Source organism: Gymnogyps californianus, chromosome 9 (genome assembly GCF_018139145.2).
Source record: "Gymnogyps californianus isolate 813 chromosome 9, ASM1813914v2, whole genome shotgun sequence".
Classification (NCBI taxonomy): Eukaryota; Metazoa; Chordata; class Aves; order Accipitriformes; family Cathartidae; genus Gymnogyps; species Gymnogyps californianus.
The window spans coordinates 11,777,147-11,798,992 of NC_059479.1; the positions used below are offsets into that span (position 1 = coordinate 11,777,147).

General features: G+C 50.4%; 2 protein-coding genes across 2 annotated transcripts; both read right to left on the minus strand.

Moving 5' to 3' along the window:
• Window positions 1-10,424: 10,424 nt before the first annotated feature.
• On the minus strand, window positions 10,425-11,719 carry LOC127019452 (40-kDa huntingtin-associated protein-like). Its single transcript, XM_050901486.1, has one exon. It carries the CDS (start codon window positions 11,717-11,719, stop codon window positions 10,646-10,648), a length of 1,074 nt encoding a protein of 357 aa, XP_050757443.1. The 3' UTR covers window positions 10,425-10,645.
• An 8,208-nt stretch (window positions 11,720-19,927) lies between these two features.
• Window positions 19,928-20,937, minus strand: LOC127019793 (probable G-protein coupled receptor 34). The gene is given in 2 exon segments (XM_050902020.1): window positions 19,928-20,187; window positions 20,190-20,937. Coding segments are annotated over 2 exon segments (1,008 nt in total).
• Between the last annotated feature and the right edge of the window lie 909 nt (window positions 20,938-21,846).

The window sequence follows — 21,846 nt, forward strand, 5'->3', positions numbered from 1 at the left end:
TCTTGGAACTGAGCCTGGAGTGATTGCCACTCTATAAGGGTGGCGAATACACCAAACAGGACGCTGCCCTTGATTTACGTTCTCTGATGGTCCACTTGGGCAAGCAGCGGGTGACTCTCTGGCCCAGGTGGCTCTAGAAAGAAAACAAAACCGACGTAGTTCTGGGATTCCTTCAGCCTTTGTAAGCTCAAACAGTCCCGTTTTCAGTCTCCAAGGTGGGATTGACGGAGTCGCGTGGGGTCGACGGTGGTCCATCTAACTGATGTTCTTTTGGCAGTCACTTCACATGAGAGTGGTGAGTCCAGTTATCCTTTTCTGCAACCTTTACAGCAAAGTAAGAAGCTAATAACACAGTATACGGACCCTCCCATTTAGGGTCCAACTTTGTTTTGCAAGAGTGGACTTTCATCATTACTGCATCTCCAGACCGGATATCACGTCCTTGCATTTCTGCTGGTACTGGTTGAAACCATTGGGCTTGTGCCCTGTTTTCTGGAAATGTTTTTGTATCCCCAACACAAATCTGGTAACTCGTTCATCTCCATCTAAGAGGCTGGTCCTAGCGGGGACAAAGGTCCCAGGTACAGCTAAATGCCTGCCAAACACTATTTCTGCTGGTGACAACCCTAGAGGTTGGCGAGGGGTATTTCTGATATCCCATAGCACTATTCTTAAAACTTCAGGCCATTTCAAACCTACCTGACTACAAGTTTGAGCAATTGTATTTTTGAGAGTCCTATTCATTCTTTCCACCTGTCCTGACAACTGCGGATGATATGCAACATCTAGTTGTCGCTGTATTCCTAAACTTTTATAAATGTTGTTTAGAGCTCCTGCTGAAAAATGAGAACCCCTATCGGATTCTATGGTTTCAGGTGTTCCGTATCTGGGAACGATTTCCTGCAAGAGTGCTTTGACCACTCCCGCAGTATCAGCCTTCCTGGTGGGAAAAGCTTCTGCCCATCCTGAGAGTTGGTCCACGATTACCAGCACGTGCTTAAATCCGCTCATGGGAGGCACGTCGGCATGATCAATTCACAGTCTTTGGAATGGGAAGTATGCCCATGGTCGTCCTCCAACCTCCTGTTTGGATTTTGCATCGGAAAACTTGCAACATGTGGGACAAGAACTCTCAATCCTTTTTACTGCCGTATGTATTCCTGGAGCTGCCCACCTTCTCTCAATCTGGTTAACAACTGCTGTCATCCCTCCATGTGTTTTATCATGAAACCACCTAGCCAAAGTCATTAAACATTCTCCTGGTAAAATGGGTTTTCCCCTAATAGTCCAAATTCCAGTTTCATCTTTCACAGCCTCCCAACTTTCCCAACGAGCCCGTTCTTCCTGAGTGACTGCTGCATATATTTGGGCTGGGTTATTGATGTCTGGCCAATCATCAGCAGAGGGAGTTGTTATGGAGGTACTCTCATGTATAGGTTGGAGGGCAGCAGCTTTAGCTGCTGTGGGATAATAACGGAAGATTGGCAAGGAGGATTGTAAACACGCTCAAGTGACCTGCAGCTGGAGTGTAGAAAAATAAATATATCATATTGATTGTTGTTTATCCTTGTGTGCTTGACAAGTAGAACATCCGTGTTTAGATAACATAGGCAGGTGGTAGGCTTAGAGGCACCCTATTGGACATGCTTGAGATTCCTGCCCTGCTACGCAGAAGATCAAAGCACAGTGGTAAACTATGCCTGCGCGAATCCCTGATAAACAGGCGAACACAGCAGGGTCGGCAATCCTCCAGCACGGAGCGAGCTCAGCGGTGCCTGCATCCCCACTTGTGTGCCTCTGCCCGGGTGCTGCTTCGGGGATCCCCCAGTTGGCGAGGCAGCGAAAATAAATTTACTCTTTGCATTCCATCTATGGTTTTGTGGTTGTTCCTGTGTTCTGCCTGTGCTGACTCACACAGCTGCTTTATCTGCCAATTCATTATTTCTTTCAATTTTGCTGGATCCTTTGGTATGAGCTGGTACTGCAGCGATTTCCCTTGGAAGCTTAATAGCTTCCAACAGCATTTGGATTTCAGTGCCACCGGAAATACTTTTTCCCACTGAGGTATGGAACCCCCGTTCTTTCCATAGCGTACCCGTTGCATGACACACTCCAAAAGCAAATTTAGAATCAGTATAAGTAGTTACCCGCTGGTTACGTCCCCACCAGGCTGCTCTTGCTGATGCAGTTAACTCAGCCCCTTGGGCACTCACCGAGAGTTGTAGAGGTTCTGCTTCAAGTACCTCTAAGTTTCTCACCACTGCATAGCCATGTGTCGTAGCGTGACGATCATCGGTGAAAAGGGTTAGATCCGAGTTCTCTAGAGGTTGATCCCGCAGATCTTCCCATAGGCGGCTGGAATGGAACACTACCTTAGCATAACCATGATGCAGCTCACCATCGGAGGGAACAGGCAGTAAAGTTGCTGGATTCAAAACATTGCGTCTTTTTAAAGTAACATTATCTGCATTTAAAATCGTTAATTCACAACGATGTGCTCTTTGTGGGGACAATGCTTGTGTAGCATGTTGCTTAAGAATCAGTTCTACTTCATGCGGGACATACACGGTTGTTGGGTGACCCAGGACTAATGGTCTGCTGCTTTCTATGATAGTCGCTGTTGCTGCTATCGCTCTAACACAGGAATTATTCCCTGCCGCTACAGGATCCAGTTGAGTTGAGTGATAAGCCACAGGGCAGCGGTGTGGGCCTAGCTTTTGAGTAAGGACTCTGCTGGCTACTCCTTTATTCTCATGCACAAATAGTTGAAAGGACTTGGAGTAATCCAGCAATCCCAGTGCCGGAGCAGAAGCTAAAGCTCCTTTCATAGCTTGGAAAGCCTTTTGTCTCTCTGGACCCCAGCATACAGGCTCCACTTCCTCTGCCTTGGTAGCTTCTGTCCATGGCTTACTTAACTCCCCTAGCCCCGGTATCCAGGGTCTGCAGTATCCTACTGCGCCTAAAAATCCTCACAATCGCTTCTTTGTTACCAGTCGAGGCGTTTCTACAATAGCCTGGACCCGTTCTGGGTCTACTAATCTTTGTCCTTCTTTTAATATGAATCCTAAATCTTTTACTTCCTGCTGATGCAGCTGAAGCTTAGAAAGAGATGCACAGTGATGTTTTTCTGCTAAAGCAGCACATAGACAAATAGTATCTTTCTAGCAATCTTCACGTGTCTTGCTGGCAACTAACAAATCATCCACATGTTGTACAAGTATAGAACCTCCAGGTAATAGAGTATCTTTCAAATTTTCTCCTCGCCACCCCGGCATGTGATCCTTAAAATAGTTGCAGATGTCAGAGGCGGCTTGGTCCACAAACACACTTGCTGCCAATTCATTATTAAAATTCTGAAGAGTCATTCCCCCATACGTCAACAAAGCCTGTCACAATCTTCCCCAGTAGTCGCCGGGGTGTTCCTCTGGCCTCTGTCTACATGCCTGTACTTTAGTTCAATTTACTCTCATCGCCTCCAAAGCTCTGATCGCATTTATCAGATTTCTAACCGCTATTTGGCAATTATCTCTATCTGTTTGATTATTATAATCCCAACTGGGATCAACCTGAGGCCAGGCAGTCCAATTTCCCCCTGCCTGTAGGGTTAATCCCACATTCTTTTCAATTATCTTATCTTTCTGTCTGGACGGAACAATTCTCTCAATAACAGGTTGGGGGATGGGAAATCAGTTCTGGTGGAATATTCTTTAAGATAATCACTGAAAGGATTTTTCGCACCATCCCTGCGATCCTGGAGGTTTTGAGGTTTCCTTGCACCGGACTCCCACGCTGCTGCCAGACGAGTTCCCCAGGTTGCCTCAGTCTAAAGTTACCCTAAGAAATAAAAGGAAAAGAAGGGTGTAAATCCCTAGAGAAAGCAAACAGGGAAGCAGGGGAATAAGAGGAGGAGAAAAAGAAAAGAAAGAAAATCCATCTTGTTCTGACAGCCAGTTTCTCCTGCCTTGTGGGAATAAAACTGCTCCTGACTGGGCTATCAGAAAGCCCAGAGTGCTGTGAGACGCAGGGAAGAGGAGGTGTGGGAGCTGCAGGTGCTGATGCGACCGGCTCCAGCAGCTGCTCTAATGCTGCCAGGAGGAAAGAGCCCCAGCAGCACAGCCTGGGGAGGGAGTGAGGAGGTGGGTGCTCAGAGGCGGGAAAGGTGCTGGGGCCTGCCCCCAACACATCCCACAGGGGAATTCAGACTGTGTCACTGGGAATGCATCATCTTTGTAAGCAAACGGAGCCAGAAAGCTTACTTCTTGAGCAGACGCCCTGATCTGGAAACCTGGGGAAAGTTCTGATACAAGCTTTGTGCTCTGGGGCCCTGTCTGCTTTTTTTTACCTTACCTTTAACTATGGCCTCGTAGACTGGGGACTAGCTTTTGGCCAGCATCCTCCTTTGTAAATCTTCTCCTGCTGCATCTTACACAGGTGGCCAGAGGTGCACCTCCTCGCTGCCACATCTTGCTCGTGACAGTGGGGGTTTTGGAGCTCTGACCCAGACAGCACGACCCAGAGGAGCAAACCTGCCCCAGAGAAAGGGACCGCCAGATGGTGGGCGACGCACACACGTACGTGAGGCAGCACGGGGAGGATCTGAGTGTATTTTGAGGCAGGGTCAGGCCTTCTTCCCTGTGCTGATGTGCAGCATCCAGCCCCTCTCACTCCACACACACACATGCCACTTCCCTCGCTCTGGGGCCGCCATAAAGACCTTCAGCCCCAGGACAAAGCCAGTGCCCTCTGGGCAAACTGGTGTTACTTGTGTGCACAGCAAGTGGAGGAGCGAGCCTGGTTGTGCACCCACGTACACAGAGGACGAGAGGGCCTTTTGGGCCAGCACAAAGAGCGTTCCCCGGTCGAGGCTGCTGGGTGCCTCGTCTGCTGCAGGCTGAGGCCAACAGGGTGGACAGGGATCCCCCAGATCACAAGGGGCAGCGCGCCCACCCCTCCGGCACTGAAAAACTTCATCCTTCCCAAGAAACTTCCTGGAAAACTCCAGCCCCCTGGGCAGTGGAGTTCCTGCAGTGGTCTCCGGCCCAGGACTGCCCCGTAGGGCTAGCTGCCCACCCCTTTCTCCTCCACAGCAGATACGTCACGTGGATGGGGATTAAGAGGCAGAAACCCATGGATCTGCCACTCAGAGGTGGCTGGAGTGGGCAGTCAGTGCTGCTCGGGGCAGGCTCTTCCCATCAGTCCCTCTCCTGTGGCAGCTGTTGCGCACTTACGTGGGATCACTTGGCAGGAGTCTTCTGCATCATCCACATGTAGCTCCACATCCACTTCCTGCCCTCTCCTCAGCCTCACACTGCCCAGCTGGGAGGTGGTCTTGGGCTTTGTTGAGGGAATTACACCACCTGCCAGGAATTATGCCACTGTCAACAGGGCTCAGCCCTAGGTTCCTGCTCAAAGAAGACAAGTCGCCAGTCCGCTGAGTAAATAAGTGGTTTATTTATCCGACATGCAGAGCAGCTCGAGCTGGGTGCCTCCAAGGAGGGACCCCAAACAAAGAAATCTCTGGGCAATTATACCCTTACAATCTAAGTTCCTCACCCCTCATGCGACAGTTCTGACCAGTAGTAATATTAGGGTCTGGGGTCTTCCCGTTCTTCATTGGGTCCCTTCGTTGTCTCTAGGCGGGCCGTTTCTTCTCTTATCTCTAAGGTTGCTGCGTCGGCTGACGACAGTAGCGGCCTTCCTTGCTTCCTAATCTTCCAGCTCGAACCAGCTCTGGGGCCTTCTTTTACTTAACTAGGTAAAAGTTCAGCATATCCGGGTGAAAGTTCACAGCTTGTGGCCCAAGGCTTCAGCAAATTTAGCTACTAATGCTAAGCAAGTTCTGTATAAGTAGTATACCAAATCGCACAACAGGCTTGCAGTGACGGTAGAAGATCAGGGCAGTCAGCACCAGGAGCAAGACGACAGCCAGCTATGAGGGCCATGTTTTGCAGCTGGGCACAGTGGGACCTGTGGCCCAGACTTCATCTGCGGGGTTCCCTGGAAAGCTTGTAAAATCAGATTAGGATGAGAAAATAATGGACTAGGTTGGGGGCCTAGAAAAGTCCCGGGGTGCCTGACTGCATTCAGCACCAACAGACGTGCCCACTAGGCTGGAGGATGCTGCTTGGACCGTCATCTCCCCTAGCCCTGCCCGGCTGACCAAGAAGGATCTGCAGAGCACTTTGGAGCATCCTTACCCAGCGGCTGAGGCAGCCTGGGAGGAGGAGTACTCACTGAGAGCAAGCCTCGCCTTTCCGGGAGAGAGCGGGCTATGCGGGGGCAGGGGGAAGTACAGACATACAGTGGGATCGTGGGGATGGCTTTGAAACACGCTGCCCTGAGCACATCCTGGAGGCAGGACGCCTTGGCCCCAGGCTCCTCTTGCACTCACGGGCTAGAAACAGGCTGGTAACAATGTGGGGTAGGAGGCAAGAGATACAGAGAGCAGAGAGAAGCCCTGCAGTTAAGCGTGACAAGAGACACCCGACAGACAGAAAAGGGAAGTCTAAGTCTGTTCATTCTCTCCTGATTACATACAGGGAAACCGAGGCGGAGGAGGCGGGGAGCAGCTTGGCCCTAGCTCCATGGCTGAGCTGGGAATTAAGCTCTGCTTTCCCGAGTTCGCTTCGCTCCCCGTCGGCCACAGTCCCTGCTCAGGTGCTCTCTTCAGCATGCTGCTGCCCGTTTCTGTCACGTGTTGGCAACTTCTTCTGAGAATGGTGCCCATCTGCCCAGCTGCAATACCTGCATACATCCCCCACGCCTGGCTGAGGTGGGGGCTGCATACCGGGGGCTCTCCATCCAGCATGGGAGAAGCCGGATGCAGAAGCAGCCCTGGCCCATGGCTTATCTGGCTGGGGCTCAGCATTGAAGCACCTCGCACGCTTTGGATTGCAAAATAATCTCTGCTTGGGCTATACTAGAAAGGGATGGCAGGCATGTGTTTTGTCTTCCTGGAGACGCCAGATAGCTGCGTGATCACTGGATCACCCAGCCCAGGCAATCCTAGCAGCTGAGCCATGAAAGAGAGGAAGATCCCCAGCGTCCGGGAGGATTTGGCCAGGCAGCCCCTGCCGCAGCAGGGCTCTTTGTGGGGTGGTGACTAGGCAGGGCATCCCCTGGCCGAGAGGCAGAGGGCTTTGTGCTGCTCCAGCCCTTCCCCCACACAGAAACATCTGTGGCTTGGGGGAGGCTGTGATGCATCTCAGATCTGCGTTGCGCTGGGAGGAAGCAGCGTCTGGCCTGCATTCCCCACAAGATGAATGTCAAGAGACGCTTCCAGTAATGGATGCCAGAGCTTGGCAGGCTCTGACACATCTGCCCGCCTGCCCACAGCCCCTTCCCAGGGCTCTCGCTCGGCACAGCCCCTTCACTGCTTCCTGGGTGGCTGGAGAACATCCTGGAGCTGCTCCGGGCTGGTTGGTGAAGGCTGCTCGGTCACCTGCAGAGATTTCAGCCCTGTTTCCTCTTTGAAAATAATCTAGAGGGGGCTCTGGTGCGCACAGCTTTTTCTCTGATCTAACCCCGGACAAACGTGCCACAACACAGCAGCTGGTTTCTGGAGGCAGGACGAGCCTGCGCATCCACTGGTACAGGCCCTGATGGGTATTTAAGCTTCAGCTGGTCAGGCCCAGCCTGGCCTGCAGTGGGAGCCATGGGCAGAGGGTGCAGATGTCTGCCCCTGTCCAAGGCCATCAACATGGGGGACCGGGCCAGTTCCTCAGCGAGTGTGTGCGGGTCTCTGTCTACAGTCCAGCTGCTGTTCAGGGCTGAGCTGACGTCGCAGCTCTGTTCTCTCTGCCATCGGGCGCTTCACCATGCCTGGGATGCTCCTCTGCACTGGCGGTCCAGAGACTGCAGCCAGCTGTCCTTGGGCGCAGTGGCCAATGCTGCGCAGGAGAGCTGTAGTTGCCTTCGAGCTGAGGAAGGTTGCCTTGAGAAGGGCCCAAGGTGGCAGGTTTTGTCCTCCCAGGCTGAAGGTTACCCTGCCTCAGGCAGGGGCATGCCCCTTTGAGAAGCTTATGGCTCCACTTCCTCTCTTCAGGCCAGCACTTGCCAGGCAGCCTCTCCTCACATCTGCGCCTGATTACTGTCAGAATGCAATGAAGCCAAAGGGCAATTGCATCTCCTGCTTGGGGCTGTAATGTAATCACTGCCAGGGCCGCAGCAGTGTGGAGCCCCAGCAGTTGCATGAGGCTTTTTCAGCCCTGCTTCATTTGAGACACCAGCTTCCGATCTCCGCTGGGTGTGTGTTCCCGGACAGGTCACGCCACTGCGCTGATTTGCAGTGTGTCCCTGCTTCCTCCGGACACAGGCCGTGGAGGGGAGCGTCTGTGTGCACCACAGCCAGCCCAGTGCCCCCGAGGGCGGGCAGGAGCCGGGTGGCTCGGAGCAGCCGTTCCTCGCACAACCGCCCTGCCTCATGGCAGGGCCCTGGGGTCCCCACCACAACCGTCCCCTGGTGCCGCTGGCAGAGCTCTCCTCAGAGCTGCCCCAGGCCGCATCTCTTATAGGTGTGAGCAAAGACTGCCTGACATTGATGGGTGCTGTGGGAATTCACAAGCCAATCGCTGGCAGTTGCTGGGCGGGCACACCTACCCTGCCCATCCCACTGCGATGGCGGCCATCACTTGGCTGACCCCCTGTGGCAGTGTGCTTCCCCCCCCAGCCTGACCTGTATTTCCTGTAACCCTGCTCCAGTGATAACCACCAGTGGCGGTCATAATGGATGCGTCTGGTCACGATGGCTGCATCCGGCTCAAAGTGGATTTGGGGGAGACAGATAACAACACAACAGACAAGGGCTAATTTGAGCAATGCGCCCACCTAACCACAGTGCTGGTCAATGTCCGACTCAAACCAAATTTGGAAGAAGCTAACATCTGTAGTCACTATGCAAATATGACTATGAGTCAATTATCTTACTCCATAAATAGTGGACAGCCCAGGGCCCGTTGAGCTCTCCCACGCGGCAGCGGGCTGCACGCCAGGATCTCCCCTCACGTAGGGATGCCTCTCAAGGTTACTCCTCGAGGTTGAGAGATTCCTTGCCACAACAGATTCTCGGTAAGTGATTAACAGCATGCTAAACTTTGAAATCTTAGCAAAGTGATCTAAAGGAATGATTGCGCACATATAATCCTTTAGACATAAACCACTGACCAAGTCTGGGACTAGGATTGGATCCAGCCGCACCTAGACTCCTCTCTGAGAAGGAGTTCAGAAAGCAAGGGGGTCCATTCTGAACCTCGTGACTCAATGGGAGGGTCTCCCAGTTTTGTCTGACCCTGTCCTCTATGCAGTAAATATCAAGCGAACCTTGCCATCGCATCTTGTTAAACCACTGTCACATTTACCATCAAACTCTGTTAAATTGCTGTTTTATGTCAATAAACATTGCTACTTCTGTCTTATGAGTGAAGTGCGCCACTCCATCCGCGACATTCCCGCCTTCTCCAAAGCCCCCTCATAACCCTGCTTCAATTTGCTCTCATCTCCTCACAAGCTCTAATCACATTTATCAGATTTCTAACCTCCCATTCGGCAGCTATCTCTATCTGTTTGATTATAGCCCCAATTAGGATCAACCTGAGGCCAGGCAGCCCAGTTTCCTGCTGGCTGTAGGGTTAATTCTGCATTCTTTTTAATTATCTTATCTTTCTCATCTGGACAGAACAACTCCCTCCATAACAGGTTAACATCGGCCCAGGATGGATTATATCCCAAACAAATATTAGAAAACAACGATGCACATTGACCCACATCTTCCTTTAACCTGAGCATTTGATTTCCCCACATAACCAAATCCCAGGGGTTCCAGGGTGATGGGTGTATACATATAACACTGGAGGTGGGGGAGAAACATTTCACACACAGACACCCCCCGACCCCCACCCCCCAGCTGCATTGCAAAAGGATTACATTAGAAACCATAGGGTGAAGCCCAACAGAAGCAGTGGCGACGGCAGAGGCAACTGAGGAGGGAATCAACAAGCAATACAGAGCGAGGAGTATAGGGTGGTGCAGAGACCAACTCTGCCAGCTGTTCTACAGCAAATGTAGTCAGGCCACCACCACTGGTCCCCAAACAACCACTTGCAGGTCAGCGACCAACTCCTTTTGCCCACCACGAGAGCCAAATGCATGGCCTCACGTTGGCTGCAGTGTCTTTTGCTTTCAGGAGGGAAAAAAAATTAAAATCTCATTTTAATGTGTTTTTTTTAAAAAAAAAAAAAAAAAGCAGCTCCAGCAACATTTGATTCCTAGATGTGCAAACCCTCCAACACACGTCCCCCAGGTGATATCCTCCTGGCAAGTTTTCCTGTCTGCAAACTGCAGCCAGTTCTTTAAGGAACAGCCTGGTTCTGCCTTGAATGGGCCTTTCTGCTATGGGATTACATTTCTTCAAGCACGACAACTTCCAATACATACAGCGAGTAGTTTACTACGACACAAGATAAATGAGTAGATGAACACATTCGCTCATCAATGATTACTTGCTTCTGTTACAGAAGTCATATTAAAAATAAATAACGCAACAGAGGCTACGCTGACACAGAGTGTGGCTCAAGTAACAAGTCCAAGCCCAGCCCTGCCGCCCTGCGGAAGCACGACGAGGCCCGTCCATGCCAGCGGCGGCGCTCACTCAGAGCCCCTGTCCGGCGGGGCTGAGCATCTCCTGCAGCACCAGGTGCAGCAGGTGGTTCTGCTCGGCGCTAAGCAGCGGCCAGAGCTCGGCCTGCAGGGCCTTCAACGCCTCCGCGTCCTTCTCCTGGCACGCCAGCACAGCCGACTGCAGCAGCAGGAAGAGTTCGGCCGGCAGGTAGCTCGCCGCCGGCGGCAGCCCGCCGCCCGCCCCGGGGCCGCCCGCGGGCCCCGGCCCCGCGCCGCCCTCCGGCGCCTCCCAGCAGTACTGCTCCAGCGTCCGGGCGTGCTCGGGCAGCAGCTTGGCGGGCGGCGGCTGCAGCAGCAGCAGCAGCAGCACCCGCGACACCTCGCAGCGCGCCAGCACGTCCAGGAAGGCGCCGCCGGGCGCGCCCCCGCCGCCGCCGACACAGCCCAGCCCGGCCCCGGCCAGCGCCTGCGCCCGCGTCAGCGCCGCCAGCGCGCCGGCGTAGTCGCGGCCCAGCAGCAGGCAGGAGGCGCGCTCGGCCAGGCACCGCAGCGCCTCCAGGGGCAGCCGCGCCGTCGCCAGCAGCTCGGCCGCCCGCTGCAGGGGCGCGGCGGCGCGGGCGGGCCGGCCCGTGTCGCGCAGCGCCGCCGCCAGCTCCAGGCACAGCCCGGCCGCCAGCGCCGGCTGCCCCCGCTCCAGGTGCAGGCGGGCGGCGAAGGCGCCGCAGCTCTGCGCCGCCGCCACGTGCTCGCCGAAGCCGCCGCGCAGCCCCAGGCGCTGCCGCAGGTCCCGCTCCTGGCGCAGGAAGAGCCGCGCCGCCTCGGCCAGGGCGGCCGCCTCGGCGGGCCCGTGGAAGAGGCTCTGGGCGCAGCGCGCCACGGCCAGCTGGCACCAGGCCGCGTAGGGCAGGCTCTCCCGGGCGCGCAGCTCCCGCGCCAGCGCCGCGAACTGCTCCGCCGCCTCCGCCACGTTCGGCTTTCGCAGGAACCGCCGCCGCAGCTTGGCCGACACCAGCCGGTACCGCGACAGGAAGTCCCCGTCCCCGCCGAGGCCCGGCCCGGAGCCGCCCGCCCCGCCGGGGCCGGAGCCGCCCGCCGCCGACAGCATCGCGCGCCGCCCGGAACTGACGCGCTCCGCTCCGCCTCACGTGCCGCCGGCCAATTGGCGCCAGCTCTGGGATGACGCGGACGGTGGGGCAGTGAAGAGGCGGGGAGCTGACATTGAAGAAGCGGGGCCGTGTCGTGGGTGTGGCCTGTACGGTGGTGCTTGGGCTGCCAGTGGTGACGGCTGCTCCGCGTTGGGGCCCTCGGCTCCATGTACTGGGTTTGCGTGGCAAGGTTTTGGTAGCCGGGGGGCTACAGGGGTGGCTTCTGTGAGAAGCTGCTAGAAGCTTCCCCTATGTCCGATAGAGCCAATGCCAGCCGGCTCCAAGACGGACCCACCGCTGGCCAAGGCCGAGCCCATCAGTGATGGTGGTAGCGCCTCTGGGATAACAGAAGGGGAAAAAGTTACTGCGCAGCAGCAATTGCAGCCATGGAGGAGTGAGAATATGTGAGAGGAACAACTCTGCAGACACCAAGGTCAGTGAAGAAGGAGGGGGAGGAGGTGCTCCAGGCACCAGAGTAGAGATTCCCCTGCAGCCCATGGTGAAGACCATAGTGAGGCAGGCTGTCCCCCTGCAGCCCATGGAGGTCCATGGTGGAGCAGATGTCCACCTGCAGCCCCTGGAGGACCCCTCACCGGAGCAGGTGGATGCCCGAAGGAGGCTGTGACCCCCTGGGAAGCCCGCGCTGGAGCAGGCTCCTGGCAGGACCTGTGGACCCGTGGGGGACCCACCCTGGAGCAGTCTGTTCCTGAACGACTGCACCCCATGGAAGGGACCCATGCTATAGCAGTTCATGAAGAACTGTAGCCCATGGGAAGGACTTGATACCTTAGGCCATAAGCTTTATTTTAATGCCAAAGACAAAGTAGAAAAGATGTTGGTTAGTATCGGAGAAACGGTTGTGAAATGCCTGAAACAATCAAATGCTAGAAACAATGGGGCCATTAAGATAGGAACGATGCGAAACCTGAAGCATCAGTGATTAGGTTATCTCGACCTACAAGAAGTTGCTCAAGATTTGGCAAGTGCGCACAAGGATTACCAAATAAGGAATAAAAGACCAAGAGTTTGCCCAGAGGACAACCATGAAAATACCGGCAGGGGTCTCCACGACCCCCAGAGACCACCGAAGGAGACCCTTACCAACCCAACACGCACATGTAATGACTATGTAAATATGGTAATCAGTTATGTATATGTATGTGATAGGGTAATATAAGCTTTAGCTGATGAAACACTCGGCATGCACGTTGGGCGGAGTGATCCCCCGTGCATCCAGCACCGTAATAAAGAATGCCTGCCTTCTAAAACTTCAAACTAAGTCTTAGAGGGTTCTTTTGCAACCGAATTTACGGTAACATTTTGGCAACCCAGATGGGACCCCGCTCCTGAACCTCGACAGATCCGCGGGATCGCAGGACCTCCAGCCAGCACTGAGGGATTCTCGGGGAGAACCTTCGATCCCCGGACCGAAGAGCTCAGAGCAAGTCCCCTGAGAAGATTTAAGGCATTCTTTTGGGGTTTTGGTTTAAGAAAGGTTGGGCTGTAGGAGTACCCGAGGGGTTATGTTGCAAATTAATCTGATAAAATAATGATAAAATAATCAAAATTTGATTCTACATATATAGAAGAGTTATAAAGCATAGGTTTGTTAAGATTGAAACAATTAACTATAGAAACTTCACTAGAAATTAATGGTTTTCTGTTTTGTTTTAAGAAACTAAGGAGATTGTCATGGAGACCAGCTATGCTGCTTGGAAATCCCCTTACCCTTCCCATCTTGATTTAAATATCAAGGATTCCAATCAGCAGAGTTAAATGAAATTGACCAATGATTGTTTTAGGGTAAGAATATTGATAATCATAGTAAAAGTTAAACTTAATAGTGAGCATATTATGCATTTTTTATGTAAAAGATTTAACATTGATTTGTAAGTATCAGAGAAGGGGTTGTGAAGTGCCTAAAACAATGGAATACTAGAAACAATGGGGCTATTAAGGTAGGAACGATGGGAGACATGAAGCATCAGTGACCCTACCAACATACGGCATTGTGAAGCTGTCTCAGAGTAGAAGCCAAAGTGAATGATAGTCTGCTTTGTTAACTATCCATGAAGGACCGCTTAGTGTTGCCAAGTTTAAGTGAACTTAAGGGAAAGGTAATTCCGGCAGGGGGAGATCACGACCACAGACTCAGACCACCGACTGAAGAAACCCACCAACCCAAAAGGTTAAGGAAGTAAAGGCCTCAAAAATTGTAGTGGGCATGCGTAGTAATTTGCATGGTAGGTGAAAAAATTTTAACCAATCATTTAATAGAATAACAATGAATATGTATTGAATGATTAAATATGTTAACATCTCGTGTATAAAAAGTGATGGATTTTGATGTGAAGGTGAACACTGGCGGAGCTATCCCCCGTGTTCCCAGCACTGAATAAAAGGAGTGCCTGCTTATCTGCATCTCATTGGTGTTGATAAGTTCTTTTTGTCTCGTTTGGTGACAGTTAGAGTCCCCTCTTGGATAAGTTCTGCCAAACGAAAGTTTGGAGGATGCCCAGGGCTTGATTTGGGGTTAGAGTCCCCTCTTGCTCCTGGGTTTTGGTTTGAGGTTAGAGTCCTCGATTATTTGTGGTAACTTGGTTCTTCGAAATTTGTATTTTGTTCATCGGATTATGGTTATTGTTTTGCTGTACTGAATTTTGTCTCGGTGTATTGATTTTGTGCATTTATAATTGTGATAGTTCAACACAACTGAACTAACACTGAATTGGGTATCACTCAGAATCTAAACCCAGCTGCCCCCAGCCCCTCTGATATCTGAGGACAAGCTGGAACACAAGGGGCGTTATTTTCTGAACAATTGAGACTTGACTAGAATGGGCACAAGTCAGTCTAAAGAACAGTCCCAAGGGGGAATTTTAAAGAAATCCCCCCTGGGATGCTTAAAACATTGGAAACAACTAGGTGGACCCCCTGGGGGAAGTGCGACTAAGAGTGATTTGGTAAAATATTGTAATCAGTGGTGGCCATTGTATAAATTGGATGAGGGAGAAAAATGGCCAAGAAATGGCACTTTAAATTATAATACTGTGTTGCAGTTAATGCTATTTTAAGATGGGAACAAAAGCGGGACGAAGTGGCGTATGTGGATATGGGTTTTTTTGCTTTGAAAAATCATCCTGAATGGCAAAAGGAGTGTGGTTTCAACCTAGCCCCAAGCGATCCCTTTGTTTTAACCCTAGAAAAGGATAAGAACAGCGTGTTGAAAAGGTGTTGTTCTGCGTACAGCATGGGACAAAGATGTTTAAAGCTGTACAAGCAAGATCAGGAGGACGATATCGAGTTAATGATTTCTCCTGAACGTCGTTTGGGGTTACAACATCAAGAGCATGATGGGCCATTGAGGACTGATAGGAGGAATGAAGGGGAATCTAGCCATCAGAATAATGGATTAGGGGCAGAGGGATTTAGCCCGATCACAGGAAGAACTGGAGGCAGAAATCAGATTCAAAGACGGGGAAGTAGAAATTTTAATACCTGAAACTAAATATGTCGAGGCTGCAGCCCTATTGTTACAGGATATAACACCAGGAACAAAAAGAATCCCGTCTGAAGTAGAAGATGCCGTGATCCCCATTGTGTGGGCCGGAGAGGTACCGGGGAGATCTAAAAGGGCAGAGCTGGTAAAAATTGATCTCAAACCAGATTCATCACCAGTAAGAATTAAACAGTACCCTTTGAAATTGGAAGCAAGAATCGGGTTAGTACCAATAATTCAGAAATTTTTAAAATATAATTTGCTGATAGAATGTGAATCGAAATATAATACCCCCATTTTACCTGTTAAAAAACCAAATGGCAGAGATTACCAGTTAGTCCAGGACTTGAGAGCGATTAACCAAATAACCCAGGATATCCACCCTGTGGTAGCTAACCATTATACTTTGTTAACCACTCTCACAGGAGATCAAGGCTGGTTTACAGTCCTAGATTTAAAAGACGCCTTTTTCTGCATTCCCCTTGATGCTAAGAGTCAAGAGCTCTTTGCTTTTGAGTGGGAAGACCTGGAAATGGGAAGAAAAACACAGTATACCTGGACGGTGTTGCCTCAGGGATTTAAAAATAGCCCAACGATATTTGGAAACCAACTAGCAAAAGAATTGGAAATCTGGAGAAAAGACAACCCCTGTGGAACAATTCTACAATATGTTGATGACATCCTAATTGCGGCAGAACGTAAAAGACAATGCCTTACTCTAACTGTATGCATTTTAAATGTGGGGGGCATCAGTGGATACCGGGTGTCAAAAGATAAGGCACAAATTGCCCAGGAATCAGTTACATATCTGGGTTTTGAAATCTTGAAAGGCCAGCGACAATTAGGAATGGAACGCAAAGAAGCTGTCTAATGCCCAGGACAGTGCGAGAGTTACGGGCATTTTTAGGAATGGTGGGATGGTGCCGTCTGTGGATAGCAAACTATGGACTGTTAGTAAAACCTTTATAACCCTGCCATGTTTCTTTCAACTGAACACACAGAAGGAACACTTGAACATGATTGTCTACAAACTATAGAGGAAGTCTATTCCAGCCGACCAGACCTCAAAGATATCCTGTTGGAGAATCCAGACTGGGAGCTGTACACGGACAGCAGCAGTTTTGTTCAAGATGGAAAAAGGATGTCCGGGTACGCGGTAACCACCGTTGACGAGGTAATAGAATCCCGAGCCCTACCCTCAAAGGCCTCCGCTCAGAAAGCTGAATTGATAGCCCTCACAAGGGCCTTAGACCTCAGCGAAGGAAAGCGAGCTAATCAGACTCTAAATATGCCTTTGGGGTGGTCCACGCCCACGGGGCTACTTGGAAAGAAAGAAGGGCTGCTGTCAACTCAAGGAAACGGAATCAAGCGTGCCACTTAAATCCAAGAATTACTGGAAAGTGTTCAGAAACCTACAGAAATCACAATTATGCATTGTAAGGCACACCAGACAGGTAGAACCATTCCAGAACTAGGTAACCAATTGGCAGACAGAGCCGCAAAGGAGGCTGCAGAAAAAGGCATCTTGGCTTTAATACCTGAAAAGGAGATAATTTTACTGGATATACCCCCTAGGTATGATAAGAAATGTATTAATTTGATAGGAAAATTAAAGGTGAAGAAACAATTGAACGGATGGGCTGTTATGCCCACCGGGCAGGTCATAATTCCCCCTTCTTTAATGAGAGAGATTGCTAAAAAGGAACATGACAAGGTACATTGGGGAACCGAAAATTTAGTAAAACACTTGCAAAAGACCATTAGGAGTAGGGCTATGACAGAGATTGTCCGATCCATTACCGGAAGGTGCGAAACTTGCCTCAAAAATAATCCTTACACAGGTAATAAATTGATCTTTGGAGTTACCAAAGGGGGAAACTCCCCTGGGGACTATTGGAAAATAGATTTCACAGGGTTACCCCGAAAAGGAGGGTACCAATATATTTTAGTACTAGTTGATACTTTTTCTGGATGGCCCGAAGCCTTTCCCTGTCGCACCAATAAAGCAAAAGAAGTAGTAATAATTTTATTAAAAGAAATTATTCCAAGATTTGGGATACCTCTGGGTATGTCTTCTGACAATGGATCTCATTTTATTGGGAAGATTGTAAAACAACTGAGCAAAATTTTATCTATAACTTGGGATTACCACACAGTGTATAGACCACAGTCTAGTGGGAGGGTAGAACGAATGAATTACACACTCAAACAACAACTTGGGAAAATTTGTCAAGAAACATCTATGACATGGGTGCAGGCCCTTCCTTTGGCACTACTGAGGATCGGGATACAGCCCTGTAGAAAAGGCCATTTAAGCCCTTACAAATTATTATACGGACAACTCCAAAATAATTGAAGAAAAAAAAAATTTCATGATCTGGCTAACGGAATTAAGGAGAAGGAAGGGTTTAATCTCAATTGGTCCTGGTTAACTAGCTGGTTACCTGATTTTTCTTGGTTAAAACAGTTATTTGTAGTTATTATTATGATTGTATTGGTTATTATTGTTACTTGTGTAATAATACAATGTTTACCTCTGATACGATTGTGTTGTGAAACAAATATTATAATCATCCAATTTGATATGAGACTTTGAATTCTTCAAGAATAAAAAGTCTCAAGAAAAAGGGGGGATTTGATACCTTAGGCCATAAGCTTTATTTTAATGCCAAAGACAAAGTAGAAAAGATGTTGGTTAGTATCGGAGAAACGGTTGTGAAATGCCTGAAACAATCAAATGCTAGAAACAATGGGGCCATTAAGATAGGAACGATGCGAAACCTGAAGCATCAGTGATTAGGTTATCTCGACCTACAAGAAGTTGCTCAAGATTTGGCAAGTGTGCACAAGGATTACCAAATAAGGAATAAAAGACCAAGAGTTTGCCCAGAGGACAACCATGAAAATACCGGCAGGGGTCTCCACGACCCCCAGAGACCACCGAAGGAGACCCTTACCAACCCAACACGCACATGTAATGACTATGTAAATATGGTAATCAGTTATGTATATGTATGTGATAGGGTAATATAAGCTTTAGCTGATGAAACACTCAGCATGCACGTTGGGCGGAGTGATCCCCCGTGCATCTGGCGCCGTAATAAAGAATGCCTGCCTTCTGAAACTTCAAACTAAGTCTTAGAGGGTTCTTTTGCGACCAAATTTATGGTAACATGTATAGGGTACACGTACTCTGGTGTTGCGATGCTGAGGCTTCTGAATCACGTACCATTTCTGCTTTGACTCTTGTTAATGCTAATCAGAAAATGAGAACTGTTTTGTGACCTTTATTTGCAGCTTTCCATGGGAAGAGCTTGGCTTTCGGTGTTTCTCCCCACTGCCATTAAGGAGAAAAATGTCCCTCTCCTGCTCTTAATGTTTTTAGTAGCAGAGATGAAAGAGTACAGTGAGTCTTGTCCTCTGATTTTTAAGCTGCTTTTTCAACAGAGCTACAGTGGGGTTTGGGGTTGCTCAGACCTTAACTGGAAAGATCAGAGGATGCAGTCTTTAACGAAACATTTTATTCTCCCAAGTATTATTCAAGTGTTTGAGCTAAGCAGTTACTAGAACAGTTTGCAGTCTGAATGAAAATCCTCCCTCCTCCTCATTGCCCAGGCTGTGTTTGCCTGATGTGAGTGGCTCAGTCTGTGTCTCCAAGTCTGCAGTCTTCTAAAATAAGCAAACAGATGAGGATATGAAACGGAAAAAATACAAACAGGGAAATGTTCTCTTCTGCAATAAGAGAATGGACACCAAAGAATAAGAAAGGCAGAAAATCTTGCTAGGCACTTCTGTGGAGCATTCCCTTTGGCCGTTGGACCCCTTGCTGGATGTTCTTGGCATGGTCCAAGCGCCAAACAAGTGCTGTGCAATGCCCAGGCAAAGCTGCTGGTCCTGGGTGAACATGCCAGTGAAATGAGCAAAGGAAAATTGCTAAAGGAAGCCCAGAGTTGTCTGTTTGAATACACAGAAAAGTGAGGCTGATCTGGAGTTACAAAGACTGTGGTAACAACAAAAGAGAAAAAGTTATCATTGCCCTGGTTTGGGGTTACAGGTTTGCAATGTTTCCTGGCATGCCTGTCCTCCAAGCCCTGCAGTGCACGTTTCTGGGCTCCATCATGGAGCAAAATATTCACCCACTCCCCAGGTAATGCTCTGATGGGTGTCTCCCTCTTCTTTTCCCAATGCTTCTGCACTCATCATCTCCCTTTCCCTTTTTCTGCTTTCTCTGGTGTAGAGACGATGTGGCACTCAGAAAACAGTCACAGCAGATTAACGTTCCCATTCCTCCCATCGCTCCTCTTCCTCCCATTGAAGGAGCCTGTCTCAGTCCTGGGCTCTGTACCTGCCCTTCCCCGGGCTGGATGGAGACCCTAGGCCACGGCTGTTTCTCCTTTGACACTTCCAGCCTTCGTTCTTCCTGGGAAATAGATTCTTCAGCTGTGTCAGCAGAGCTGATGCAGGAAAAAGTCAGGTCCCAGTTATGCTTTCCTCTTCATTTACCCCCCCAAGGAAGCTCTAGCCCTGGTGATGTCAGTGGAAGAAACATGAAGTGGTTCCAGTTTCTTTCTCCATATTCCCAGCAAGTCTTGTCTGGTAAATACCAGCAGTCAGAGCAAATCCTTGATGAGAAGGTCCCACGCCTGAGACCTTGGCCCCACTGGAAAGCCTATACCTCCATCACAGACCTGCTGTGGCTCAGCCCTTCCTGGTTACTTAGGAGAGCTCTCTTCAGCCGGCCCTCGATGGTGCAGAGCACAGCCCTCTGGAAGCTGCTGGACAAGAAGAAGAAGATGACTGGGTCAAGGCAGCTGTTGAGGGCTGAGATGCAGAGCACAAGCTCATTAGTGAGGTGGAGACCCTGCTTCCAGGGCAGACTAGAAATGGCCCCCACTTGCATGAGGATGTAAGGAATGCAGACAATGTGATGGGGGTGAAGCATACCATGAAGATGATCAGGACTACGAAGGTCTTGGCAATGACTCTCATGCTGGTTCTCTTGTTCAGCTGCTGAGCTTTCACTGAGGAGACTCTGTGGAGCTTGGCAAATATCTTGCTGTAGAAGTAGAGGAAGAGCAGCAGCAGCATGAAGAAAGTGGCTACTGCGACCAAGTTAAAAGCTGCTGCTGTGCTTTTGCTCCTGAAGTGGAAGCATTTATGGTCACAGGGCCCTTTTCCTCTTGTCTCAAAAAAGAAAGGCAGCATCAATGCTATGTGCACCAACCAAACCACCCCAGAGGCCATGGTGCTACAGGACACAGTGTGAATCCTAAATTTCTGCAGGGGCCGGATGATCTTCAGGTAGTGGTTGAGGCTGATCAGGCTGAGGAATGTGATGCTGACATACATGTTGAGGTAGAAGAAGACCTCAGTGATGTTGCAGAAGATCAGAGGCTCACTCTTGCTTTGAAAGGCAATGCAGAAGGGCAGGCAGAGGGAGAGCAGCAGGTCAGAAAGCACCAGGTTCCTCATGTACATGGTGATGGAGGTCCTGTGCTGCGCACCGCATGAGAACATCCAGAGCACCAGGGCGTTGCTGAGCAGCCCAATGATGAAGATTAGGGAGTACATCATAGGGAGCGTCACAGAGGGGAACTCGTCTTGGATCTGACAGCAGGAATTGCTGAGTCTGTGCGCTGTGAGCTGGCTGGCAGGAAAGTGGGTGCTCGGGGAGCCCATCGTCAGGGCCACGGAACTGGAAAGAAAAATGCAGGAGGTGTTGGAGTGGACATCTGCATGAGCTGGCTCCATACAGGCACCGTCACTTGTAGGTATTGAAGACCCCTGCGGTACTTCTGTCATTCCCTGGTGCCCCAGGTCACTGCAAACACAACTTTGCAGTCCCCCAAATGGTTATGTGAAGGCCACCAGCTTGCGTAGCACATGGAAAACCGGACCGGGGACTTAGGAGCATGAGTCTGCCAGGCTCACACGCTGGCTTTTTGGCACTGTCTTCTCTCCCGTGGGGCTCAGGCCTGCAGGGAAACCTCCACAGAGAATGTGCCCATTCAGCACTGGTGAGAAAACAGGCTACGACACTCCTGCGACAGGCTGGTCTGGGTGGCTGGCAGCACTCCGCTGTCCCAGATGTGGTAACCATCTTTTCTCCTGGCTTCTCTCATGCTGTTCTGTGCTACCCTCTGCTAAGGAAGGATGTGAGGCTGGAGTGGTGGAAGTTGGCTGCTGTGTGCTAGGTAAGCACATCCTACTAAATAGCAAAATCTGGGGTTCCTCAGGAGGGGAAAAACACATTTTTGATTGTACGTGAGCAACCAAATGGGTATAGCTCATGTACATGAGCTATATTCATACATGAATATGAATTCAGACCACATGCAGCATGATACATATGGATATCTTGATGTTGTTGAAGGACACTGCTGAGGTCTGTCAGAGCTCCCTACCATCCCCTCTGAGGCTGGGAAATCAAATACACACCCGGCTGTTCCTTCATCGCCATTCTGCTGCTCTCACGTCAGATACCCGGGCTCGCCCCAGGAGCAAGGCCCCCTCCACCTGACTCTTCCCTTGTGCCCAGCTCTCTCTCATGCCCATCCCTTCTGCCCTGGTGATCCCGGTGCTTGCAAG

What these genes read in the sequence shown, in the direction of transcription:
- LOC127019452 (XM_050901486.1), bottom strand. Translation starts at nt 11,719, where the DNA reads ATGCTGTCGGCGGCGGGCGGCTCCGGCCCCGGCGGGGCGGGCGGCTCC.